The following is a 23,871-nucleotide window of genomic DNA, read 5'->3' as shown; positions in this document are numbered from 1 at the left end:
GGAGAAAGGAGCATCAGACCTCTAAAGTGTGTGGTTGGGAGTGAATTATTTGTAGCATTTCATTGATTCTTGCTGTCTTTTTTTCATCCTTGGATCCAAACAGTTGAGTCATTTTTCTTCTTAAAATTGTCCTTTTCTTTCTGTCTTTTTGTGCAAGAATTTTAGGATAATGAAGGGTGTTATATATTAATAAGTTATCTTGTAAACCTCAGTGTTAGTCTTTCTCCTTTCTGTTCCTGTTTACAAGATTTGAACTGTGTAAAAAAAAAATCTACAGATAATCACTGTCAAAGGGATGTGCAGCCTACATTTCATATACCAAGCTATGGCTGACTTGCACAAAATGTGGGGAAAAAAATCAAGATCTCTGACATGTTACACAATCATTCAGGAAGACACATGAAGTATGTAAATCATCAGCCAGAAAAAACTCAGTGCTCTTAAAATATTAGGTGGAAGCAAGATATTTTTCAACTCTTTTCTAGAGCTGGTCTGAGTAGGTTGAACTGATTTTAAGACTAAACAGATAAAGAACAGAAATAGATGCCGGGGATGAATTAAAAATTGTCTATACCAGAATTATAAGATACAGGTTTGTAGTTTACTATATCAAATACCCAAAGCATTTATCTATCTTGTTTTGTAGTTTTAGGGAAGATTTCTATTTTGATGATACAGCTGGATACTTAGTTCTTGGAGGCAGTGTGTATGCACCTGGCATTGAAGGATTCTTTGGACCTGTGAAATACTATCGTCTTAGTGTTCTGGAAACAGAGCAGGTAGGTGTGTGTAGAGTAACAAAAATGATTATGTTATAAGTTCACCCATTGAAATGCCACCGATGTCACAGACTGATTCTGAGTGCATAGGTTCTAGGTAGAGACAAATTACAAAATCTGGTCACCCCAGATGATAAGCTTGTCATCAAACAAAATAGAATTTGAGGATTTTGTTAGTATGGAAACTCTCCCAGAAGTAATTTAACTCTGGAGCCTCAGCTGCAACAGCAAAGCAGACAGGCTAGGGTGCCTGGGCAGCAGGGTTGGGGCTGGCACAGGTGAAGGAGGATGGCAGCGGCAGCTGAAAGGAACCACTGCTGTGGGGGCTGATGGGAAGACAGTCTGGCTGCTGTGCTGCCGCAGCCCCACTGCGTGCCCGGGAGTTGTAGGACCAGCCGTATGCACCATGTCCTGGGCTGCCCCCCATGCCTGGGCCGGGTGCATCCAAAGGATCCATTGCAGGCTGAATAAAATCCCTTGGTAGCCAGATCCAGTCCATGGGCGATTATTTTGCTTGCTCCTGGGCTGGAGGAATGCTTGTAGTTTGGCTCCTCGGCTGTTTTCTACCTTAAGAAATTTCTTTTGGCTGAATGTCTGTACACAGCCAATGTCTACAAAATTTTCTCCTATCAAAATGTAAATAGCTATAGATCTTGCAATTACTACTATTTTGTTTTAATAGTAATTTGTTTCTGTCTAGATTTCTAACCCTATTTATGACACAGAAATTATGGAACAGATTGAACTCTACTATGAGAGCTGTGCAGACATTCAAGAAATAGTATCCTGGTATGGACACATTGTACAGCAAGGTCAAACACTGCATAAAGACTGTAAGTATTGAATTGTGAGGTCTGAATATCAGGCTGCATGTTATTGACTTCTCCTTTGCTTTATTTTTAACAGAGACTGAATGGGTGCTTGTAGATGTGCGGGGATGCTGCTCTACGTTATAACTACAGTGTCGGAGCAAACCCGATTAATCGAGTCTGCTAGAGTGTGCTGATTAGTGTGCTCCAACAGCCTCTATGTGTCATGTATTCAGCATCTCCACACTTCAAAATGGCGGCAGGGTGCTTTAACTAAAGCTTGTCAAATGAGCTTTAGTTAAAGCTCCCCCACTGCCATTTTGAAGTATGGGACACTGAATACACATGATGCTGAGGGCACTTTAATTAGAGCAGGTCTCAAAGCCCCTCTAATTAAAGCTCTCCCACCCCCAGAGCACATGTAAAGATGCCCATTGTAATTTTATAATTGTTTTGTCAATATACATAAGATATGTATATAGTAAGGGGAAAAAATATTGCTTTTGCTGTAATTATCATGGCTGCTGGCTGATTAAAACCATGTTTCTTGTTATTAGAAAGGCTCCTATTCTGTGGAATACTTACATAAAAAGAAGTGATATTGTTGAATTTTTTAAAAAGACAGAGAAACAAAATGGAACAATAACATGATTTCAGGCTAACATACTATACCACTTAAATCCTCCTATTTTTTTCTCTAACCAGAACTATAAAAGTATTTTTGCAGCTGGCTGTACAAATTTATGCTAAGTATAACATCAAATTCACAAATATTTTATAATACAACAAAGCAACTAGCCACCACTGCATACATATTTTTAAAATTTCCAACCATTTTCATGATTGCTTGGAATATCTATTCTATAGGTACCTCATGTAAAGGAAGCAAGAGGCAAAATGTTTACCCCTGCATCCATTCTGTTTCATAACAGCATAACAATCCAGCTCTAGTTATGTATTGGAAAACTCATCATTGCAACACTATTATATATTCCCAATAGGAATTTTGTTACCAAGTCCCAATAAGACTATGGCAAATGTTATAATAAGTCATCTCTTTTTTTTAAGTGAGCTTACCAACATTATCACTTCACTGATCCTTTCTCGTCTTCCCATCCTATATACCAGTGTTAATAATTTTTGGAACATCATTCAGCTAGTTCAGATATATGTTTTTTAGATATATCACTTTCTCTAGGTAAACAAGAACACTATTATTCATACCTGAACCACAAATATGGAGAGAAGCCCAAGTGCAATGCCTTTATGTGGAGGAAGGCTCTAAGGGAGAAATATCACAGCTTGTTCAAGCTGCTGCAAGAGATGGATTTCAGTTCATCAAGTGGTAATCATGACTTTGTCTTGCTTTGCTGGAATTGCTATGCAGTTGGCGTGTCTACACATGCCCCTGACTACGCATTTGGTGCCGTGCAGTCATTTAGTACTTGCTTTAGTACTGTGCAGTCCCGGCAGCGCACTATTTTTAGATGGTATGTTGCCATAGCAATGAGCTATGGCAACATAACTCACAGCTAAAGCAATGTAGCACTAACATCATGGTCTATGCCTGCTGATGCTATGTTGCTGTTGCAACAAGCTACTTCACCATAGCTTGTCACTATGGCAATGTAGTGTCTCATGTAGCTGCACCCAGTATTGCTTCAAATTTTAACATGTCACAGTGATTTAAATTTTGATATCACCTAACTTAATGGAGGACAAATTTACTATGTCATGATGGGATAGACGTAATGCAAAAGACGGGCAAGTTTCATATTTTAACACAGTTCCCCTGGACCAGATTCTGCCCATTGTTCATGTTGACCTGTCTTCTGATGGAGTCCTGTTCCATGGATTTCAGTTATGCAAGTGTCTGAATGTTTTTCCCCTGGGACCAATTTTTAATTTACCCTTATTTCTGTTCTAGGCGTTTCTTTGATTTCAGGGTGTGCCTTAATCAGTAAAGTATCATTTGATGTGAAAACATATGGCAAGAGGGATAGCTGAACTAACCCAGTAAGGAAGGATAAATGAAACAGTTAAAAACATGACAACTGATTTAAACTGTTTTTACATATAACAGTTAGTTATGTATTGTTTGTTGTTGTACTTTTAGTATCAGACAAAAATTATACAATTTTAGAAACTGGTCAGAAGATATTTGAGAAGGTTGCCAAGGATCTCTCCAGAGCTGATGGTCTAAGCTCCATGAACAACTCAGTCCCTTTTTTGATGGATTCCAGCTGCTGTGGATACCACAGAGCTTCTTATTTCCTTGCAGTGATTTTTGAAATGGGACTCGGTGTGCCTGTGGATCCTATAAAGGTAGTTTATTCATTGCATCTGATCATCCCAATGAAATTAGTTGTCTTTAAAAGCAATTTACAAAATTGGTTGAATGGATAAAATTTGGTCCATTTGAGAAAAATAATGAGAGAGATTTTGGTAGTTTGTCCCATCTCAGTGCTAAACAATAGTTTCCTTATCCATGTCTTTCCTTTCTTCTTGCTCCTTTAGTGGGCAGCTGGTCACAGGTACTTATGAATCCCCTTATGCTTGGACACTAATGACAGTGAAACCTAGTGGAGGGACTTCTATGTTCTGCTGTTCCAGAGTGGCAGAATGGACAGATTTGTCACCCCTGGTTGCATAGAATAAGGAGGGAGTGAAGGTTATATTGTGCAAGAGTGAAGTTCTGTAAGTGGGCAAGGAGGGGAAACATTCATAAAGTTTTTGATAATGTGGTTACACTTCAGATAAGCATCTGAACTCCAAACTTAAGCATAGGTACCGAGTATTTTGGGGCCTGAGGACCCTGACCCCTTTCAAGAAGACAGTGACCACCTGTCCCTAATTTGGCGGGACAGCCGTGAAATGGGAACATCAAGTCCTGGTCCTAGGGTGCATGATTCTGGGACAGCATTTGTCTTGGATTCCCAGTATCATGCAGGGATCCGGGTTTTCCACTCACCATGGAAAAACATGAGAACAACAGGTTTCCCCTTGCAAGCTGGCAGAGTTCCAGCCTACACAGGGCTGCAGGGAGCAGGATGCAGGGGGTGCCGTGTGCATATGGGCACTCACGTGGCCCGGGATACAGCTCCAGGCAGCACTGGAGAGCAGCTCCTTCAGCTGCCTGCAGGTAAGTCTTTGGGGAGGGGGGCAGATTGAGGCCTCCACAGTGAGGGAGGGAGTGGGGCAGGGGATGGGCCTGGGGGTGCTGCCCAGCTGTGGGGGGGTTTGGTGTCACTGTGTGCACTCCCAGGGCGGGAAGGGTGGATGCAGGCTGCCTGCTGTGGGCTCAGGACTCCCCACTCTGCTGCCCTTCCCCTGGGTGTCCCATGCTAGCCGCACTGCCATGGCAAAGCACCCCCTGCCTGCCTGGCAGCAGCAAGGGCAGTGCCATAGAGTTGTGCCCTCCACTAGTGCCGGGTGGGCAGGAGGTGCCTCGCCATGGTGGTACAGTCAATGAGGAGCTCTGGGGGAGAGAGCAGCAGGGTGGGGAGAAAAGGAGAAAGTTATTTGTGTGGAACCTAAGATGCTTACAGTGAGATTGCTGAGAGGGGCAAGGATTTCTTAGGGTGATATCTTTTATCAGACCAACTGTGTAGTTGGGATAAAGTTAGACAAGCTTTTGAATGTAAGACATTTTTCCTCAGGTCTCGCATTCTTGCATTCAAATGTTATGCATTCGAAAGTTTGCCTAACTTTATCCCCCTGATATAAAAGATATAACCCTAAGCAATCCTTGCCTCTCTCAGCAATTTTATTGTAAGCATCTTGGGTTCCACACAAATAACTTTCTCCTCTTCTGGCCATTATTTGACCCAGAAGAGAAATCACAGGGATATAATTTTGATCTTATGTTTAATTTGGGGCGTGCCTTAAGTTCAGAGGCGATGAGTTTATTTTTGCTCGGGATGGATAGGGGGTGGGGGGAGGCCTAAGATGATGCTCCCCTCCTCTCCTCCCGTGGCATGGCCAGGGCTGAGCAGAGCCTATGGATAATTAATTACATAATTTCTGGACCATCACAGCTACAACATCACTCTTACACTAAATAAATTGCTGACAGAAATTAACTATGAAAAGGTAGCAGGCCACAAAGCACTGTAAAGAATGCCGGGGCTGACTGGATGTTAGTCAGCAGAAGAGGAGATGGGGTTGGCAGTACGGAGAATCATCTGAGGCAAAGCTTGCCACATCCTATTGTGATGAGAGATAGGGAGAGATGTTATCAGTACATAACCTCCCAGGTCCTCCAGATAGTGTTGGGAAGGTTTTACTAGCTAGTGTATATAGGACAAAATGGTTTTCAGCACAGCTAGAGACCAGTTGGGTGGGGTGGGATATGTTTTCTGTAACAGTGCTGAAAAATGGTTTTGTTTGATCTGCAGTAGCCAGACTGTTTTCAGCACCAGCTGAAGTGGGGCAGTGGAAGCCTCTTGCTGAAAACTGTTCTCAGCACCAGGTCATTTTTCTAGTCTAGGCAGCGATATAGAGTGACATTTTCAGATGTTCCCAATGCTTCCACTAAAGTTGGAGCAAAACACCCATTAGTACTAGTGCGTGAAGGCTATGGAAAACCCTGGCCTTAGAGCCCCACATATAAGCTGATGCCTTTTAGTGTCCAAAGTGTGTAATTTGAATTAAGTAGCAATGTATCAAATTCCCTACCCACTCTAGGGATGGCATAATGACAAGCAGGAATACTCACAGGGAAGAATTGTGGAGTTTCTTTCATAGCTTTCTATGTAAAAAAGCAAAACAAAAAAAAAAGCCCTAATTGCTTTGAGACAACATTCTTGATCTTTGAGACAATTCTGCTTGCTTATACATTCTATAAGGTATAACTTCTGCATCAGCCAGCACGACGGATGCACTATTCCCACTGTGTATATTCTGTAAGACAGAGTGGTTTGTAGCTAGTGAACTTGTCATATGTCTTATTAATTCTCTGTTGCTTACCTTTGCTGATTTTTTGGCAGGGGCTGCTGTATAGCTTGGTTGGTGCTCAAAGGAATGAGAGACTTGCAGGGTTGAATCTTGGATATAAACATTACCAAGGCATTAATAACTATCCACTGGACTTTGAGCTATCATATGCTTACTACAGCGATATTGCACTAAAGACTTCTCTTGATCAACACACTATAAAAGAAGATCAGGTAAAAAGATTTTAGATGTATTTGCATTTATTTTCCATGTTAGTAGTTTTTAATGTTTTAATAATATTCATAATTTAATATTAATAATTAAAGGTGTCTGAAACAATATGCTGAAACCATATATGTTAAATAAATCAATAATTTAAACAGAACTTTTTATCATCCAGGTATTTTACAAACACTCTAATTAGTCCTCACAACTCCACACAACATAGCTATTACTATCTCATTTCACAGAAGGGGAAAACCAAGTTACAGAATAATTAAGGGCCAGATTCAAAAAAAATTGTAAGAACCTAAAATGCAACTTTGACAAAATTTAAGCAGCAATGCCCAATGGAGCAATCCACAACTCACCTTGGATGCCTGAGTGACCTATAGATGCCAGACTTTTCACCAGTAAATTTATTTACATGCCAAAAATTCTGCTCCTGCTTACGTCCAGAGATGCCACCACCTTGGCAGAGCTGAGCATCTGATTCCTACCTCCTGCCTAACCTGCTTTGAGTCACAAAATAACTATCTGTGCGCCTAATTCCACTGAGGAGACAGATCTTGTAACTGTAATGGACTTCATCTCCAGGGATGGCTGCAGTGCTTCCTAAAGCCTTATGCCCATTATCCTACTCTGGTTTCCCTTATCTCTCCTCTTTCGTCTGCCATTTCTTGATGTCAAAAAAAGATTTGAGAGCCTGCATTTGGATACCTAGAGTTTGGCTTTCAGTACCTTGCCCCACCCTGCTCATCATTAGGCTGCCGGTCAGCTCATCCTCACTCTAACTGGAACAGAGCTCTCTCACACATGTCTGGCTCCCTGACCCAATCTCTTTCTCTCATCTGGGCCCATTTCTAAAGAAAAAAAAGAGCCAGCTAGTCACCCATATTCCAAGGAACAACTTAGATGCCAGGAATTAGGTTCAGGTAGTGAATCTCTCTTGCAGCTGTGCCTACAGGGGAGACTCCAAGTCCTGAAGAGAAGCAGGTTTTAATAAACACTTGGTGTTTCCTATTGGCTAGCTTAGGTGTCACACCACTTAGCATAGTGGGTGCTATGAGTCCCTTTGTAGGCACCCGACTCTGCCTGTTAACTACAAAGGGAACCACACAAGTGATCCAGTAAAATATATCACCCCCAAAAACCCTTGCCTCTCGTATAACTTGGGTCTGTGAATTTCACTTCTGGCATATTATGTATTGCTTGATTGTTTGAAAGAAACTCATCCTGGTTTGATGTCTTGTGTGTCTGCAGACATCTCTACTAGTTTTCATTTCTGTAGTGTCCCTTCTTTACAATTATCTGTATATTAACAAAGGAGAGAACTTTAAAACTTTAACCACATCAGTTTAATCCATACAGAGAAGGTCTGGACAGTTGAGTCATTAAAATTCCAGCAGCAGTCAGTCCATCATCTGCACGAATGCTTCTACTTCTGCTACCACCATGGGCACTACACAGGGGGCATGTCTGCATGTGCCATTAAAGCAAAGCAATAACCTTCTGCGCTTATTGCTCCAGAGTTTACTGCTTCTAGGTGCTGCATTTACATGTGCATCTGGGTCCACAACAGATTGAGCTGGATCGGAGCAGCCCTGACTGGCAGGGAGCCTGGGGAGTGAGCCTGCCAGCCTGGGGCCACTCCAGCCTGGCTTAATGTGCTGTGGAGGGGCTGACTGGGGCACAAGAGTACCCCAGCATGGGGCAAGCTGGCAGGCAGCCCCTTCACTAAAGCACCCTTGTGCCCCAGCTAGTCACATCAGCATTTACACTTGCAGTGCTGTGGAGTAAAAAACTCCATAGCAGGGTAGTATTTTACAAGTACAAGGACAGGATTTACACATACTACCCTGCTGCAGAGTTAATTAGTTCCCTGCGGTCTAATGGGGCCTCACGTGTAGATGCAAAACATTTACTGTAGCGCTAATTAGTCTACTCTGCAGTAAACATTTAATGTAGAAGCACCCAGAAAGTAGCAATAGAAGGAAGTTTAAAAAAAATACACCTAATAGACAGGGCAGTGGCATCTATGCAGTCTGCCTGACAGTGCCATGAAGAAATGGCAAATGGTTTTAAAATGGCTAAAGAGGTTTCCTAATGAACTAGCCAATAAAGAGACTATCAGAATGTTCAACATAAACAGGAAACATGCAATGTATTCACTTGAAGAGCATGTTGATCAATTTGCTGTTTGTGTCTTTTTTCACCCTCTTTTCAGGCACTTGTAGAACCTGTTAGGCTAACGGATGATGAAGTACTAAAATCTCAAACCAAAGAAACTGGTGATATCTTCATGTGGTTAAAATATGAAGCAGTAAGAGGAAATGCAGTGGCACAGGTATGGGCTACAGCACAGCACACAGAATTCCTGTTTTGCTTTTCTTTGTGATTAAGAATAAATTTTAAACTCGATGGTAATGCTTTCACCTTTGCACCTCAAACTCAGACCTTTCACTCCCTTCCTGACACCTCTAATGCCTGTGTAATTCCTAATATCTGCCCTTGTACTACATTTACGGTTAATGTGAATTAAGTTGGCGGTTGTATTGTTTTGTTTTAGCAAAGAGTGGCACAGATGCTTTTCTGGGGCCAGCAAGGAGTGGCAAAAAATCCCAAAGCAGCAATAGAGTGGTATCAAAAAGGTGCACTGGAAACTGAGGACCCAGTATTAATATATGATTATGCCATTGTGTTATTCAAGGTAGGTCCTGCTTCATATTTTCATTTTGGAACTGGTAGAATTGGATCAATGTGCTTCAGAGTTTAGATTATTGAGAGAAGTTTGTATGTTTTCTGTATTAATATATTATGCTTGCATAGTATGATGATACTCTTGTATTATTTGGACCTACTGGGAATTTTTGACAATTTTTGACCAATATTTGACCAGTCAATTGACCCAACTTCATTGGACCAGTCAAATACCCAACCCTAACATAATTGTCCTGTTGGGACATTTTAATGTTGTCATACCCATGCAATAGATGGCACCATTGTGCAGTTGAGACTTCACTGACAAAGAAGATTTTTTTCATGAACAAGAGTAGTACCGTGGTTATGGATATGAAACAGACCCAAACTTTATTCTTTGAAATGGGTTATGTGCATATGCACAAAGGAAGTTCTAGGTTTTAAGGGAACTTGCAAATGAGTGTGGTTTATAGCAACAGAAGAATAGCAGTAACACACCTGACAAATAGTAAATCCCAAGGACATTCCTTTTACCCAATCTGATATTTTAATAAAAGAAAAGTTCTGTATTGCGCTATCACATTAAGACAGCAAAATTGCCATTGTAATTCGACAGCCCAAGCTCAAAAGGTATTCCATGAGTGAGTTATTAAGCTTCTCTTAATATAGGATATTAAATTAGAAAGACATACACACAGCTTTTTTTACTTTGCTTTTATAAGGTTGAAAAATGATTTGTAAGCTATAGCATCTAAGTCTTAAAACTGCTTTTTGAATGTGTAGGTGTATATTTTGAATAGTGTATATTGTAGATCCTTTAATTATTTAATTATGTTTTATATTATTTAATTATGTATCATATTATTTAATTATGTTTATCATTTAGGGCCAAGGTGTGAAAAAGAACACAAAACTTGCTTTAGAACTGATGAAAAAAGCAGCAGCCAAGGTAAAACACACGTAATAAAAATAGTTTATTGGTGCAGTGTTGTAAGTTTGAAGTCTTATTATAATAATTAACCATAATGCTGTATAGTTGATTCTCTCCAGTATGAGTTAGGAAAGATTGTTATACAGAGGGGGAAGTGAGGTGTATAAGATCAGATATGATTCTGGAGTAAGCAGTAATTCCATTGAAGTTAATTGAATTTTTTCTGCTTTCACCAAAGCTAAATTTGGAGTGGAGAGTTAAGTGACTTATACAAAACCATGTAGTGACTGATCCAGGATTAGAACTCAGTTACTCTAGCTTCCCCTTTCTGTTATCATTAGGATTACCTAGCTGGTCTGATAGTTGAAGATACTGGTACACACTCATCTACCAGAACCCAACTGGAGAAAGAAATGACTATTGCTTGCAAGAAATCAGACTGAGAGATTTCATTATACTGAATAAGAGCTTGTTAATTGGAAGTGTAAAAGAGAATGTAAGGAGGGTTTAAGAATCAGACCAGGTTTTGCAGTCTGTACTTTAAAAGGGGTAACTTTTTTAGCTCATCACCTCAAGAGCATCAAAGGAACCAAAGGGTGGCTCTAAGGCAGGAACCCTGTCACACTTGGGGATTGTACAAGCTCCCTCTGTGTGCAGGTTATTGCCTCTTCTGCCAGCTCTGCTCCACTAGCTGAGTCAGGTAGCTGAAAAAAGATCTCTGCTTCTTACTTTTCATTCTCCTATGGAATGGGGAAGTAATGATGCACAGAGCTGCTTATTCCTCTATGCCTGAACCCCAGGACTCCAGGTTAGTCACACAAGGTTAGGGGGTCTCTTCTCCCTTTTACAGCCCAGAACACTCAGAGAGACTATGCCATAATATGGCCCATAATGAAAAATGCATGTACTTTTGCCCTTATTTATAATGCTCAGGTGTTTGGTACATTTATAGCTGTAAAACAAACTATTCAAACCACTCGCAGTTTGTTTCTGACCTTAGCTAGCATGTAGATCCTCAATTACTAACCACCAGAGGGAGGAATAATAAAGCTCAGAACACCATTTCTCTTTGCTTTAAAACACAAGATTCCCAGGGTGCATCTACATGAGACGTTTACTAGGGCTGTGCAAAGCAGGTAATATTCGATTCAACAGCCATGTCGAATATTAAACCAGGTCCCGCTTCGATTTGCCATCCGCTTCGACTCAAGGTCAAAGCTCAGTCGAATATTCAAGCTGCTTCGGGAAGGTCAAAGCTGGCTCTAACTTTGGCATTTCTTGCCTGAACTTGATGAAACTTGCAGGACTGGTAGCTCCTGAGGAGCCTACAAAGCCTGCCAACTTTCAACAAGATAGGTTCAGGGGGTGCAGAGAAACTGCACCCCAAATTCTTGAGAGCAAACCGCCTGTAACTTCTGTGTGCAAAGCCACAGGGAGCTCAAACTTGCAGAAATGGTAGCTCCTGAGGAGCCCACAAAACCTGCCAACTTTCACAGTGATAGGTGCAGGGGTTTGGGGGAAACTTCACCTTAGGCTGCTGACAGACAAAACTCGGGATCCAGATGGAGCGAGGAGGGTGGCATTCGCTCCGTCTGCACCTGGCGCTTGGGGACCCCCGGCAGCGGGTGGTTCCCCTTGAGGAGCACCAGCTGCTTCACCAAACCGAGATCCAAGCAGGCACGGTGGGGTGTCTCAACATTCGCAGCCATGTTGAACACCCTCTTGCTTGGCACACTGGTCGGTGGACAGGACAGGTATTCCCGAGCAACTGTGGCCAGATCCGGCCACATTGGGCTGCGGGTTGCCCGATAGGCCAAGGGGTCGCAGTCCAGGGGCTCCACAGGCTCGGCAAGATACGCAGACACTGTGGTGTGAGGGCTGTCTGCCTGATCCTGGGGTCTGGTGGATCTGGACCCCCTAATGCTTGCCATGGCCTTAGCCCATATTGGCAGTGCCTGTGGTGGAGGGGAAGACTGGCTCGTGGATGGCAGCCTGGGCTCGGGCAGTGGATCCCCCTGTTCCACTTCCCGCCGTCACTTTCTTAATAAGTACCTCCCTGCAGTGACTCAGTGTCTTGCTGCCACATATGGTGCCCTTCACTCTTGGGTCACAGATGGCAGCCAGCATAGGCACTGTGTTGGACCCCAAGGGTTCAAGCCTTTTCCTAAGGCTCTCCTTCAGCCACCTCACCAGTGCCTGCACATCCTGCCCCAGCCAGGAACACTGGCCCCCAGGAAGCTCTCCCTTTCACTGCGGAGCTCCTTCACTATGGAGACCACCTGGCTGAGGAAAGCATCAGCAGCACTGAGGGTCTCAGTGGCCTCAAGGAAGGGCTTGAGGACCAGCAAGATCTGGGAGATGGCATGCCACTCAGCTTTGGTCAGGGGGCCGCTGATCCCAAGCTCCCCAAGCAAGGCCAGCTCATGGATGGCCTTCTGTTGCTCCACCAGCCTCTCAAGCATCAGGTATGTGGAGCTCCACCGAGTCTCCACGTCCTGCATGAGTCTGTGCTGTGGGACATTTAGCTCTGCTTGTTTGTCCCGCAGCATCTTGCCCCCCTTGATGCTCCCACGGAAGTAGCCTGCCACCTTCCCGCATCTGGAAACGAGCCTGCTGGTGTTGCTGGTGCCATCTCCTGCAGCCCTGTCCCCCTCCAAGGCATCCCTCGCAATCAGATGTAAATTGTGTGCCACACAGCAAATACCAGCAAAGTTGGTATCACGGCCTGCCTTGACCATATTGGCCCCATTGTCGGTGACCATGAAGCCGCGGGTGAGCTCGGCCTGCCCAACACCCGGCCACCCCTGCACCACGCGGTTCATGGCCCCCCTTATCTCTGCTGCTGTGTGGGACTCATCCATCACCTTGGCGTGAAGGAGAGCCCACCGATGACCTGACCAGCCACACCAGTGCCCTGTGAGGGAGAGGTATGCATGATCTCCACCCCACCTGCTCCAGATGTCCGAGGTGAAGTGTACACCTGCGGACCTGCCTTGTGCAGCTTCTCCCTCAAGAGCTCCCTGCATGCTTCATATAGGAAGGGCACCACCGTCCTGCTGAAGGTGGAGTGTGCGGGCACTTGGTAAGATGGAGCCAGCAGTGCCAGCAGCCGCCTGAACCCTGGCTACTCAACAAAGGTGAAGGGCTGGCCATCCAGAGCAAGCATCTCCCCAGTGGTCTGGGCGACCTTGCTCGCATTTGCAGCTGGCCCCTTTTGCCCCCAGTGTTCCAGGGTGCTCTGCCTCTGCTGTGGGGGGACGGGGGCTGTGGCAAAGGGGTGGTACCTGCAGAGATGATTCAACATCCCCGAGGTGGTCATGCGCTTTGTTCCCTTGCCCCGGCTGATTTTGGCTCGGCAGTGCACGCAGATAGCAAATGCGTGATCATCTGCCAGCTCATAATGATCCCAGACCATGCTAGTACTAGGCCTTTTCCTCTGGCGTGCGGGTGCATCTCTGGATGCTGCTGAACTCTCCCCCTCTTCAGCAGTCAGAGGCACAGCAAGAGAAAGAGCGGACTCAGCTGAGCCGCTTGCCTTCACCTGTACAGAGGCACCTTCTGAAGCGCCTTCTGGGAAAGACCTCATGGCTTGAAAGGAAAAAACCTGAGGGGTGTCGAGCACAAACTCGACTCATTCCCCTTCCTTCCCCAGAACTTCCCTTGCCAGGGCACTGAGATCCAGATCCAGCACCAGCTCTTCTTCTGGGGCTGGAAGGCTCAGCATAGACAGTGACACAGGGGTGGAGTGCGCTGCTGTGCTGGTTGCAGTTATGGTGGGAGAGGTTGTGGCTGCTGTGTCTGGACATGAGAGAGTCTCAGGCACAGGCAGTGGCTCTGGTGGCACTGCTGCTCCCCTCTCTTTACTGCTTGTAGCAGCCTCATCCCTTGTAGCGGGAGGAAAGAGGCTGCGTTTGAGTTTGGTGGGGGGAGAAACTGCAGCTCTCCCGCTTGCAACCCCCCTTGCTCCCCTTCGTGCAGGCTGGCCAGCGTGGTCACCTGCCTTTCCACCCCACTTCATAATGTGTTCCTTCATATGTAAACTGGAACTTCTAAGTGTGCCGTGCGCCACGGATTAGATTTCTGGATGTTATGTAAATGTGTTTGTGCGTCTAGATAATATATTGAGAAGCATTGGTGTGGTGGAAAGAATGAATGATGTATAAAAATATATATATAAGCTAAATTCCTGTATACAGAATAGATCCTAGGCTACTACTAACCCTATCCAATATAAGCGTAAACTAATATGAAAAGTAGTTATGAAATAAAAGTACCAAGTTCTCAGAAATCCCTGTTGCTAGCATTGCAAGCAGGGAATCTGTTGAAGATCAGGGCTTCCAGCCGTCCTGGTCTGATGCAGAGGTGCTGGAGAACACCAGCAGCTCAGAAACTGACCCCAAGGCAGAAAGCAGGGGAGCTGAAAAACTGCTGCCTTTTATGCATTTTCTCTGGCCCTCCCCCAGCGCACTGGGATTGGAAGGGACCTCAGAGAATGCTGACAGGTCACTGGCCAGCCACACGTCAGTCATGAAAGCACTCCTTCCCCCTCTCCCCCTCTTTCCCCTTACTTTCCTTTTTTTTCCCCCCCCCACAGGGAATCCAGTATAGGCAAGTTGAATATTCGACCCGCGCTGTTAATATTCGACTTCCGGTATTCAATTCAACAGCTATTCAACTTGACTTTCACTTTTCAAGGTTGAATATGTTGAATATTTGTCAAATTGAATATTAAGTCAAAGCTTTGCACAGCCCTAACATTTACTGCCCAGTAGATTAGTTAGGTGTTCAGTAAACATCTCTGCCTCTACATGTGCACCCCTATTAGGCTGAAGTAAACTAATTTATTTCAGTGCAGAATAGTACTTGTAAATACCTGAGCCAGGGGAGCAGCCCCAGGCTGGCAGGCTAACCCCTGGGGCCCCTGCCAGCTGGGGCTGCTCTGACCTGCCTCCAGGTGCTGTGCATGAATAAACTGCAGAGCTTATTGCTCCAGAGTTAATTGCTCCCAGGCACATGTTCAAATGGCACTCCTGGGAGCAATACACTCTGGAGCAATAAGGGCTGCAGCTTATTCATGCACAGTAATAGCACGTGTAGACGTGCCCCCCGTGTTCAAATCCCTGCTCAGGAAAATCCTGAGTAAACAGACTGACTTCCACAGCAAAGTGTAATACCTGCTAACTTGTGTCCTGGCAAGCTATATACAGAAGCAAATTCCTGACCATTTCTAACCTGAAGATAACTCTGTTACTGTTGATTGTATTCAATTATTAAACCATATGTTCTAGTACACTGTTTCTATAAAGAGATCTATAGCGCTATAAAGAAAGATCATTGATGAATAGTTAATCTTCTGTTCAGTAAAATGTCAGGTTTGGCTTGAAATTTGAAAGGTAAATAATCCTTCCCTAGAGAGCCTATGAAATATCCTACACAGTCTAAATTTCCTGTTATAGATAGAAATGATGTGCTGTAGCACAGCAGCCTTTAGATAAAAATTTATAGTAACAAATAAATGGTGTGCGTTTATGAACTGAGCTTCTTAGACCTCAGTCACCCTTCATATATGACTGTTTTTGGCATGGCCCCTTCAAAACCCAAGAGGGAATAGTATATCAAACCAAGTTTGTTGGTATAGTAATTGAACTGCTTATGTAGACATGGCCATCATACAATTTAACAGATTAAGCAAAGAAATAATAAAACAATGCTGACATAAAAAACATTGCAACAGAAAAAGATCTTTTCTTACTGCCTAATTACTGAGGCAAAGACAAGGCCTAATGACCGTATATGACACTGCCCTAAAAAGATCTGAGTTGCTGTGGGAGGGCATACTTAGTGTTTCCTAAAAACGGCCTGCATTGCACTGGCCAATTAAACCATGTCGCTGGTCAGTAAAAACAGCATTGTGAACTTCCATGTTTTTGTCTCCCATTTATTTCTAGAACAAATGTAGTAATTCACAAGTGAAAATATTGTTCTGATTGGTAGTCCTAACAATTCAACTTGAGATTTGAGAGTTACGTCCTGGTGTTCTGTACGGGATACCTTCAGTGACCCATGTGCAAACTCAGTAAATACCATGTAGTTGCACTAATAATGCACAGGAATAGACCCTTTCTCTTACAGCTGTGTCAGATTTGTAGGGAGAGCAAAGAGAAAACAGTAGAAATTTATTGTTGCAAACAGATATAAACCTGAATGCATATAGTGAGCAGAGCCATAGCACAGCAAGTCGTCATGCTTGCTTCCTGAGCAGAACCTTCCCTTAATATCCACCATGGTTCTGAAGGAAATGTCTTTTACTTTGCATTGGCAGGAAGAGACTTGATTTCCACACAAGGCCTCATGGAAGAAAAGAAGGGAAATCAGTAGAAACCAGTAGAAACTTGCATAAGACTTTACAAAACCCTGAGTGACACAGTTTGGGGGAACTTTCAAGGAGCTGTACAGAATAGCTTTCTAAAGCACTGGACCACAAAGAACAAGTTGATATCAAAAGATGATCCAAAATTCAACTGAATCTGTGTGATCTGAGGACTGTTGTATTTTCACCCACAGGGATTACCTCAGGCAGTAAATGGTTTGGGATGGTATTACCATAATTTCAAACAAAACTATGTAAAAGCAGCCCAATACTGGTTAGAAGCTGAAAAAATGGGCATTCCAGACGCATCCTATAACCTTGGTGTTCTACATTTAGCTGGGCTTTACCCTGGAGTTCCTGGCAAAAATGAAGTGAGTAAATATGTGGTGATATTTCTTACAGAATTTGGTTTACACATCTTGGCTTTAATCTTGACTATGGTACGTTCACTTAGAACTGGATTCTGACACCCTAAGCTGTGGTGGGTAGTACTTTATTCTGTACAGTCTCAGGGAAATCAGTGGGACACCTTTTGAAAAGAGGAACTATGCAGACTTCTGGAGAACATGTGTATGTGTGCTTCAAATGTGTTTGTTCCTCTGATCTGTGTAGTTCAGTGGTATTCAATCTTTTGGGCCTGTGGGTGGCATGGGGCTGGTTCGCAGGCTAGATCAGCCTCTGCATGCCCAGATTGGGCCCCGTGCTCTTCCCCCACCCCCCCACTGCACACCAAGTCTAGAGCACAGAACCATGCTGTCTAGCCTGTAGGGAAATTTGGCAATAGGGGAGTGGTGCCACTCTGACAAATTTTTAAACTCTTGGATAGCCTCACTGGCCAGATGACACAGTGCTGGGGGCTGGATCTGGGTTGAGTAATTCCTCAAGAGTATGAAGAGTATGAATCATTTACAGGTAAAACACCATTTCTATGAAATGTGTCATACAAATAAGCAAGGGAACATTTTTTAAATAGTTGGATATTATACCTTCTTGAATCTTGAAGTGGAGATTATGCTAGAATAGGTTTTTGTCATTGACTTCAAAGGTATTTTTCATGGGATAAAGTACAACTCAGTGCAGATTCTACACCAGGATATTTCAGCAGTTACACTATCCTCACATTGTAGCTTTGGTAAAAACAGGTCATTGGGATGAAAAATCTCCTTCAAGCCAGGCTCTTAACTTAAATTTCCCTTTCAGGATTTGGTCTGAACTTATATTATATCCTTCTGACTTAATTTCATTTTAGCCTTTCTAAGCTAGGGCCAATTGATTTCATTTTAGATTTATTAAGAAAAATTGTTGTATTCCTAACAGAAGACTAAAATATGTTGGGTATGCTTCCTGTAGGTACCCTTCTAAAAATGCTGCAAAATTTATGATGAAACCTGCCATTTAGAAGTAGGCATGCTAAGATAAAAGCTAGAAAATCTCATGCCTAATGTCCCCATGTGTTTTCAAAGGAGGCTGAGTAATATGGCCTTTGAGTTCAAGAGTGTCTAGTGCCCCTACCAGTGAGCTTGCTCGCCACCCATAGTAGCTAATGCTATCCCACAAGTGGTGGTCAAGTATACTTCTACTACTCAGGGTACACAAATGCATAGTGTATAATGGACTGTCCATAAGAATACATTTTCAGTGTAACAGCAGCTCCTCACAAAAAACCCTCTACGGTCTTTCATTCACTGAAAGCCCAGGAAATGAGAGGAGCTCTTCTGTGACCCCTTTAAGGTTAACCATAACAGGTTCTGTTGGATCAAATAAAAAAGTAAATTCCAAGATTCAGGACCCCTCAAAAAAACCCACTTTCGGCCAGATTCTACTCCACCCATTAGAGGTCTAATTAGACTTAGATGCCTAAATGTAATTCTGATCTACCCTGCTTGAGACCCTAAAGATCCATTCACGTATCAACTTTTTGTCACATATCATCATCTGACCCTTAAGGCCGAGTCACAAAAAGTGACAAAGAGGAGGATGCTGCCCACACGTACTTCATTTGTATTAGTAGTTTTTCAGGGACTGGAGCATAGGGGAATAGAATTCCACGTATGCGCCTAATCGGTGGAGTAGAATCTGGCCCCAAGACTCTTTTTGAGGTTGTTGATTAGAAGTTCCTGGAGTAATTCACAGAGTGATGTGCTGCTGTCACTTCACTCCAGTTCCCGTTCCAATATCAAATTTCTGGTGGTGAGAACTGGATACTGTCTCACTCACCTCCACAGTTCTGGCCTGTCCTGTTGGGCCTGTATCACCTTATAAAAACTAGTTTCACAAGCTTGGGAACTGTGGGCCTGTTCTTACAATGCTTTTACCACTGCATCATTTCATCCTGACCTAAGTCTGGACAACAAGAGGGTAGAAATGCTTTTTTCACTTGTGGTAAATTATTGGTTCTATTTTGGCAGTGTCAGCAAAGCCATGCTGAACACTAACTGGGGTTGGATGTGTGCTTACACATTTCTCTACCTGATATTCAATATAGTACTGCCGTTTCAACTATAAAGAACTTTTCCAGCTTAAACCATGAAGATTGTGGAAGAAAGAAACTGATTTCTTTTGTGCACATGAGAATTGATTAAACTGTCTTGCTTCATTAACCAGGTTGCCGTTTTTTTAAAATGAATCATCATGGATGTAGCAATTTCCCAGAATGTTCCAAAGAGGTTACTATTTTTTCCTTGGTTTTTTTTGCAGACACGAGCTGCTCAGTACTTCTATAAAGCGGCCCACGGTGGACATATAGAAGGTACCTTACGATGCTCTCTGTATTACATCACAGGAAATATGGAAGACTTTCCTAGAGATCCTGAAAGAGCTGTAATGTAAGGGAAATTTCATTTCAGGTTGGAAAAAGATTATTTCAGTTGTGGCAATATCTTGAGCCTTCAGCCTAAGAAATGTGGATTATTATAGAGTAATTTTCTTCCTTTGAAAAATTAGGTCTGCTTGATTATCTGTATAATAACTAATATCCACAATATAATTCAGCTTTGGCTTTCAGTGGAGTTGAGCATTGGCAATAACCTCTAGATTTTGCAGGTGTTTAATATCTCTGAAAGTCAATCTGCAGATATCTTACAAGACTTTTGTTTGATGTGAAGATTTTTTGGAATCATGTATATTCAGTTCACTTGTGCTTCTTTGTCAAAGGGTATAGAAGTTTACAGAGCGAATTCACCATTTGTAAAAAAAAAAAAAAAAAAGGAGAGAGAGAGAGATGGAACCTGTATTTTTCATGACAAGAGACACTGGGGACCCTTTGCAATAACTTAATCTTTTTCTCCAAAAACAGAAAGTAATCCTTACAGAAAAAAATATCTGAACTAGACTGCCACCGGAGGCAGTTCAAGCACACACTTTGAACACCTTCAAGACACGTTTGGATGCTTATCTTGCTGGGATCCTATGATCCCTGCTGACTTCCTGCCCCTGGGGTAGGGGGCTGAGCTCGATGATCCTCCAGGGTCCCTTCCAGCCCAAATCTCTATGAAATCTGTGAAATATCCTGGATTAGTGCAGGGAATTTCCACTTATATCAGTGAGAAATCCATTGAGCAGGATAATCTCATTCAACCAAAAGTAATTCCTGTATAACTGGATGAAATTTTATAGCATTCTTTATGAAAGAAATTAGGCAAGATGAATTAATGGCCAATTTTAAACTTAAAACTATATGAATTGGTATAAATTTGGCTCCCTTCCTCTTATACCCATATAAAGATAAATTCTCAATCTACCTCTTAATGAAAGGAATTTGATGTGCAGTTTTGTTTTGGTGTTTTGTATACATTTCCATACAAAAACATGCCAAAAATAAAATATTGCATTAAGAACACTCATAGGAGATCAAGAATTCAGTGTACAGTGGAAATAACATTGTGTGCCTTTCATGACAAGAAGGCTGTTTCTGTACCCAGTGAAGTCAGTGACAAAACTCTCATCACCTTGAGGGGAAACAGCACTGTGCCATGGTGTTTTAAAGTGTGTGTGTTCATTTATTGTCTTTAACAGCTGGGCAAAACATATTGCAGAAAAGAATGGCTACTTAGGTCATGTAATCAGAAAAGCTCTCAATGCCTATCTGGATCTGTCATGGTAAGCTTGTTTTATATATTCTCTGCACACTCATTTTACATTTTTATGAATGTGATTTGTTTATATTAACTAGGATGGCAAAATAATTTAACACCTGCTCGCCATACCCACACACACACAGAATGAAATCATGACCCCAGTGAAGTTAATAACAAAACTTCCATTAACTTTAACGGGGTCCTGGTTTTACCCATGGAGTCTCCTAGACAAGAGAATAAATATACCCCAAACCAGATCCATACAGAAAGGTTGGTTATCACTGAAGTGCAGACCAAGTACAATCACATGTGTTTAGATCATCTCTATGTTATAAAAAATGTTATAATTTATATTAGATATTTCAGTCTTATGTAAACTCTGCTTTAAGGGACTCTAAGTTTGGGACACTTGCAATGGGAATCCAGTACAAACCCCAGGCTGTGTGCATGCACATATACACACTTGTACATTCATTCATACAGTCACAAATGTTGATTCAAAACCAGCACTATTTGTTTCCCCCAGCCTGCCAGCATCATCTCAGTCTTATATGGAAAGCCAGTTAGCTTTCCTCCATGTCCTAGTATCCTTGAGACACTGCACTGGGTATTCATCAGCACTAGAATAATTAGGTGAAATGCAGATATAAGCTGAGCTATAATGTCTAACTACCCAATAGACTGTATGTACTTGTACAACACAATTGTTTGATGTCAAACTTGTGTGCACAAAACAATATGAACAATTGCTATCTCTACAGATATGCTTGTAGATCAGTCGGAATTTGGACTCCATTATGCTAGTCACTATACGAACGCATAGGAAAACAACGGGCGCATCTACACAAGCTATTAATGTACCTGAATAAACTCCAGTGCAGTTCACAGTAGAGTTTATTGTTCCCAGATGCAGCATTTACACATGCACCCAGGACCACAACACATTGAGCCAGGGTGACACAGCCGCAGCTGGCAGGGAGCTCAGGGGTCAGCCTACCAGCCTGGAGGAGCTCCCTGGCTCAGTATGCTGTGGAGGGGTTGGCTGGGGCACAAAGGTGCTCCAGTGTGGGGCTAGCTGGAAGGCAGCCCCTCACACTATAGCAATCTCGTGCCCCAGCCAGCCCCAATTACGGTTCGCATGTGCGTTGCAGTGTACTAAATAGCTCTGCCATAGGATAGTACTTGTGTCAGGCAATACTATCCTACAGTAGAGTTAATTAGTTTCCTGTGGCCTAATAGCACCACATTTATACATGGTGATGGTTTACTGAGCAGCTAATTAGTCAACTCCACAGTAAGGCACATATGTAGATTTACCCAAAGTTTGTTTTGCAAAGGTGTTACAATCCCCTTCATCCTCCAAAAACTGTAATAAACAAACACAATTTAATCAAAATGCCTGTTTAAGGGAAGTCTGTTGGGAACATGTTCAAAAATACAGTAAATCGTTTTTCTTAAAGTAGCAGCCCTTGACTTGCTATGAGACCTAAAGTATGTATATACAGCAGACTGCAGTGCATTAGATACCTGAGAAGCAGGGTGCCTCTATGCTACATTGCACTGACCTTATACAGATCCTATGATTTCATCCCACAATAGTTTACCTTATGTCAAAAAGCCAAATGTTGCCCTGATGGTTTTAGATGGCTTTCGGACAGTAGTTTCCAACATTTTTGTCTACAGGGCTGGATGAGCAGTACCCAGTCCCTCCGTGGGCTGAGGCTGGCCAGTGGACCAATCCAGCACCTAGGGCATGCACAGTGGGGCCCCATCTCCAGCCACACAGGCAAAGGGGGCATGGCCTGGCTCTGAGGGGAAGAGGGGATGAGGAGGAGATGTAGCCCATCTCTGGGTCATGACCCAGCTCTGAACTAGCCATACAGGGCAGGGGGGCATGGCCCAGCCCTGTGAGAGGAAGGAGGTATGATTTGGCTCTAACCTAGCCCAGCAGAAGGAAGAGGATGTGGCCTGGCTCTGATCTGTTGTACAGTGCTTGGGATTTTGGCAGCGGGGAGCGTAGTGGCATCAACAGCCACTGTTCCCCCTCCACCAAATTTTCTGACCTGTGGGGAGTCCTGCAAGCTATATTCCAAGGCACACGTATAGATTTACCCAAAATCTATTTGGCCTGTGGGTCAGAGGTTTGAGCACTCCTAATTTATGGTACTCCTGCAGTTTAACTGTGACACTTTCTCCTTTTTCCCAAACACAATTTGTGATTTCAAAATAAACACTTACACAGTCCACATGGATTTGTTTGGCACATGTATTTTCAAAATATCCAGATCGATCTGAACCATAGTCATTCTAGAATTCAGGAAAGTTTGTAAAATATATTACTGAAAACAACAAATATGCTGCGTCAGCATAGTGTCAGAAAGAATCTGTGGAAGAACCAGCAGCAAAAGTGTCATGTTTCGTGTCATTCCGTCTTTTGCGTGTGTTTTCTAGTCAACACTGTTTTGCTTGTCTAAAATTTTCCTAGGAGATTTAGGTCTGAAGGCGGTCAGAATTTAGATTGGGCTTCAGGGAAGATTAAATACATTCTGCTAAGATGAGGCATGCTTTAAACCCTGCACTGCATTAAACCCTGACCATTTACTTTAAACAATACCTTGCTTTGGTCTTACTAGACTAGAAAGAAGCCTCTGTAAAATACACTGTCCTGGCTAAGTTGTCTTCTCAGATACACCTATGCTACCTCCCAGTGAGATCCATCCTAATGTGTGTGTATAGCTGAGGATGCAGTTAAAGTCCTAAAATATCAGCCCCTCTTCAGCTAGCAGCAGAGATCTGGTTTCTCCAATAAGGTCACCTGTAAATGCTTAGAACTGAGATGCAAATAAATTGTAGTTGTAGTGTTGTACATAACTGATTATTCTGCTTGCAGTGATCATTGTTGATCATTCTGATGGTGGTGGAAACTTCAGTTTGTGGAAATTTTCAGTGCTGATATTGCTACAAAGGTTAGGGAGCGGTGGCTACAAAAACCCAGCAAGGCTGCCCAGTTATGACTACAGTCTCTCGTATTGAGCAGAACGGTCTCTGTTTA

At 43.0% G+C, this 23,871-nt stretch overlaps 1 protein-coding gene across 1 annotated transcript in view; it reads left to right on the top strand.

Annotated features, from left to right (window-relative positions):
* The window catches only part of SEL1L3 (SEL1L family member 3), a 60,044-nt gene that overhangs the window by 16,112 nt on the left and 20,061 nt on the right, over nucleotides 1–23,871 (top strand). Inside the window, exons 7-17 of the mRNA XM_090035721.1 lie at nucleotides 647–779; nucleotides 1,480–1,612; nucleotides 2,787–2,933; nucleotides 3,705–3,913; nucleotides 6,577–6,756; nucleotides 8,970–9,089; nucleotides 9,312–9,452; nucleotides 10,329–10,391; nucleotides 16,938–17,114; nucleotides 19,441–19,568; nucleotides 20,758–20,841. Of these exons, the coding sequence (XP_089891847.1) occupies nucleotides 647–779; nucleotides 1,480–1,612; nucleotides 2,787–2,933; nucleotides 3,705–3,913; nucleotides 6,577–6,756; nucleotides 8,970–9,089; nucleotides 9,312–9,452; nucleotides 10,329–10,391; nucleotides 16,938–17,114; nucleotides 19,441–19,568; nucleotides 20,758–20,841 (1,515 nt within the window). The remainder of the gene's footprint in view (nucleotides 1–646; nucleotides 780–1,479; nucleotides 1,613–2,786; nucleotides 2,934–3,704; nucleotides 3,914–6,576; nucleotides 6,757–8,969; nucleotides 9,090–9,311; nucleotides 9,453–10,328; nucleotides 10,392–16,937; nucleotides 17,115–19,440; nucleotides 19,569–20,757; nucleotides 20,842–23,871) is intronic.

The sequence above is a fragment of the Crocodylus siamensis genome, chromosome 2 (genome assembly GCF_052110815.1).
Source record: "Crocodylus siamensis isolate JL-2025a chromosome 2, ASM5211081v1, whole genome shotgun sequence".
Taxonomy (NCBI): domain Eukaryota; kingdom Metazoa; phylum Chordata; order Crocodylia; family Crocodylidae; genus Crocodylus; species Crocodylus siamensis.
This window is presented reverse-complemented; position numbering and strand designations above follow the sequence as displayed.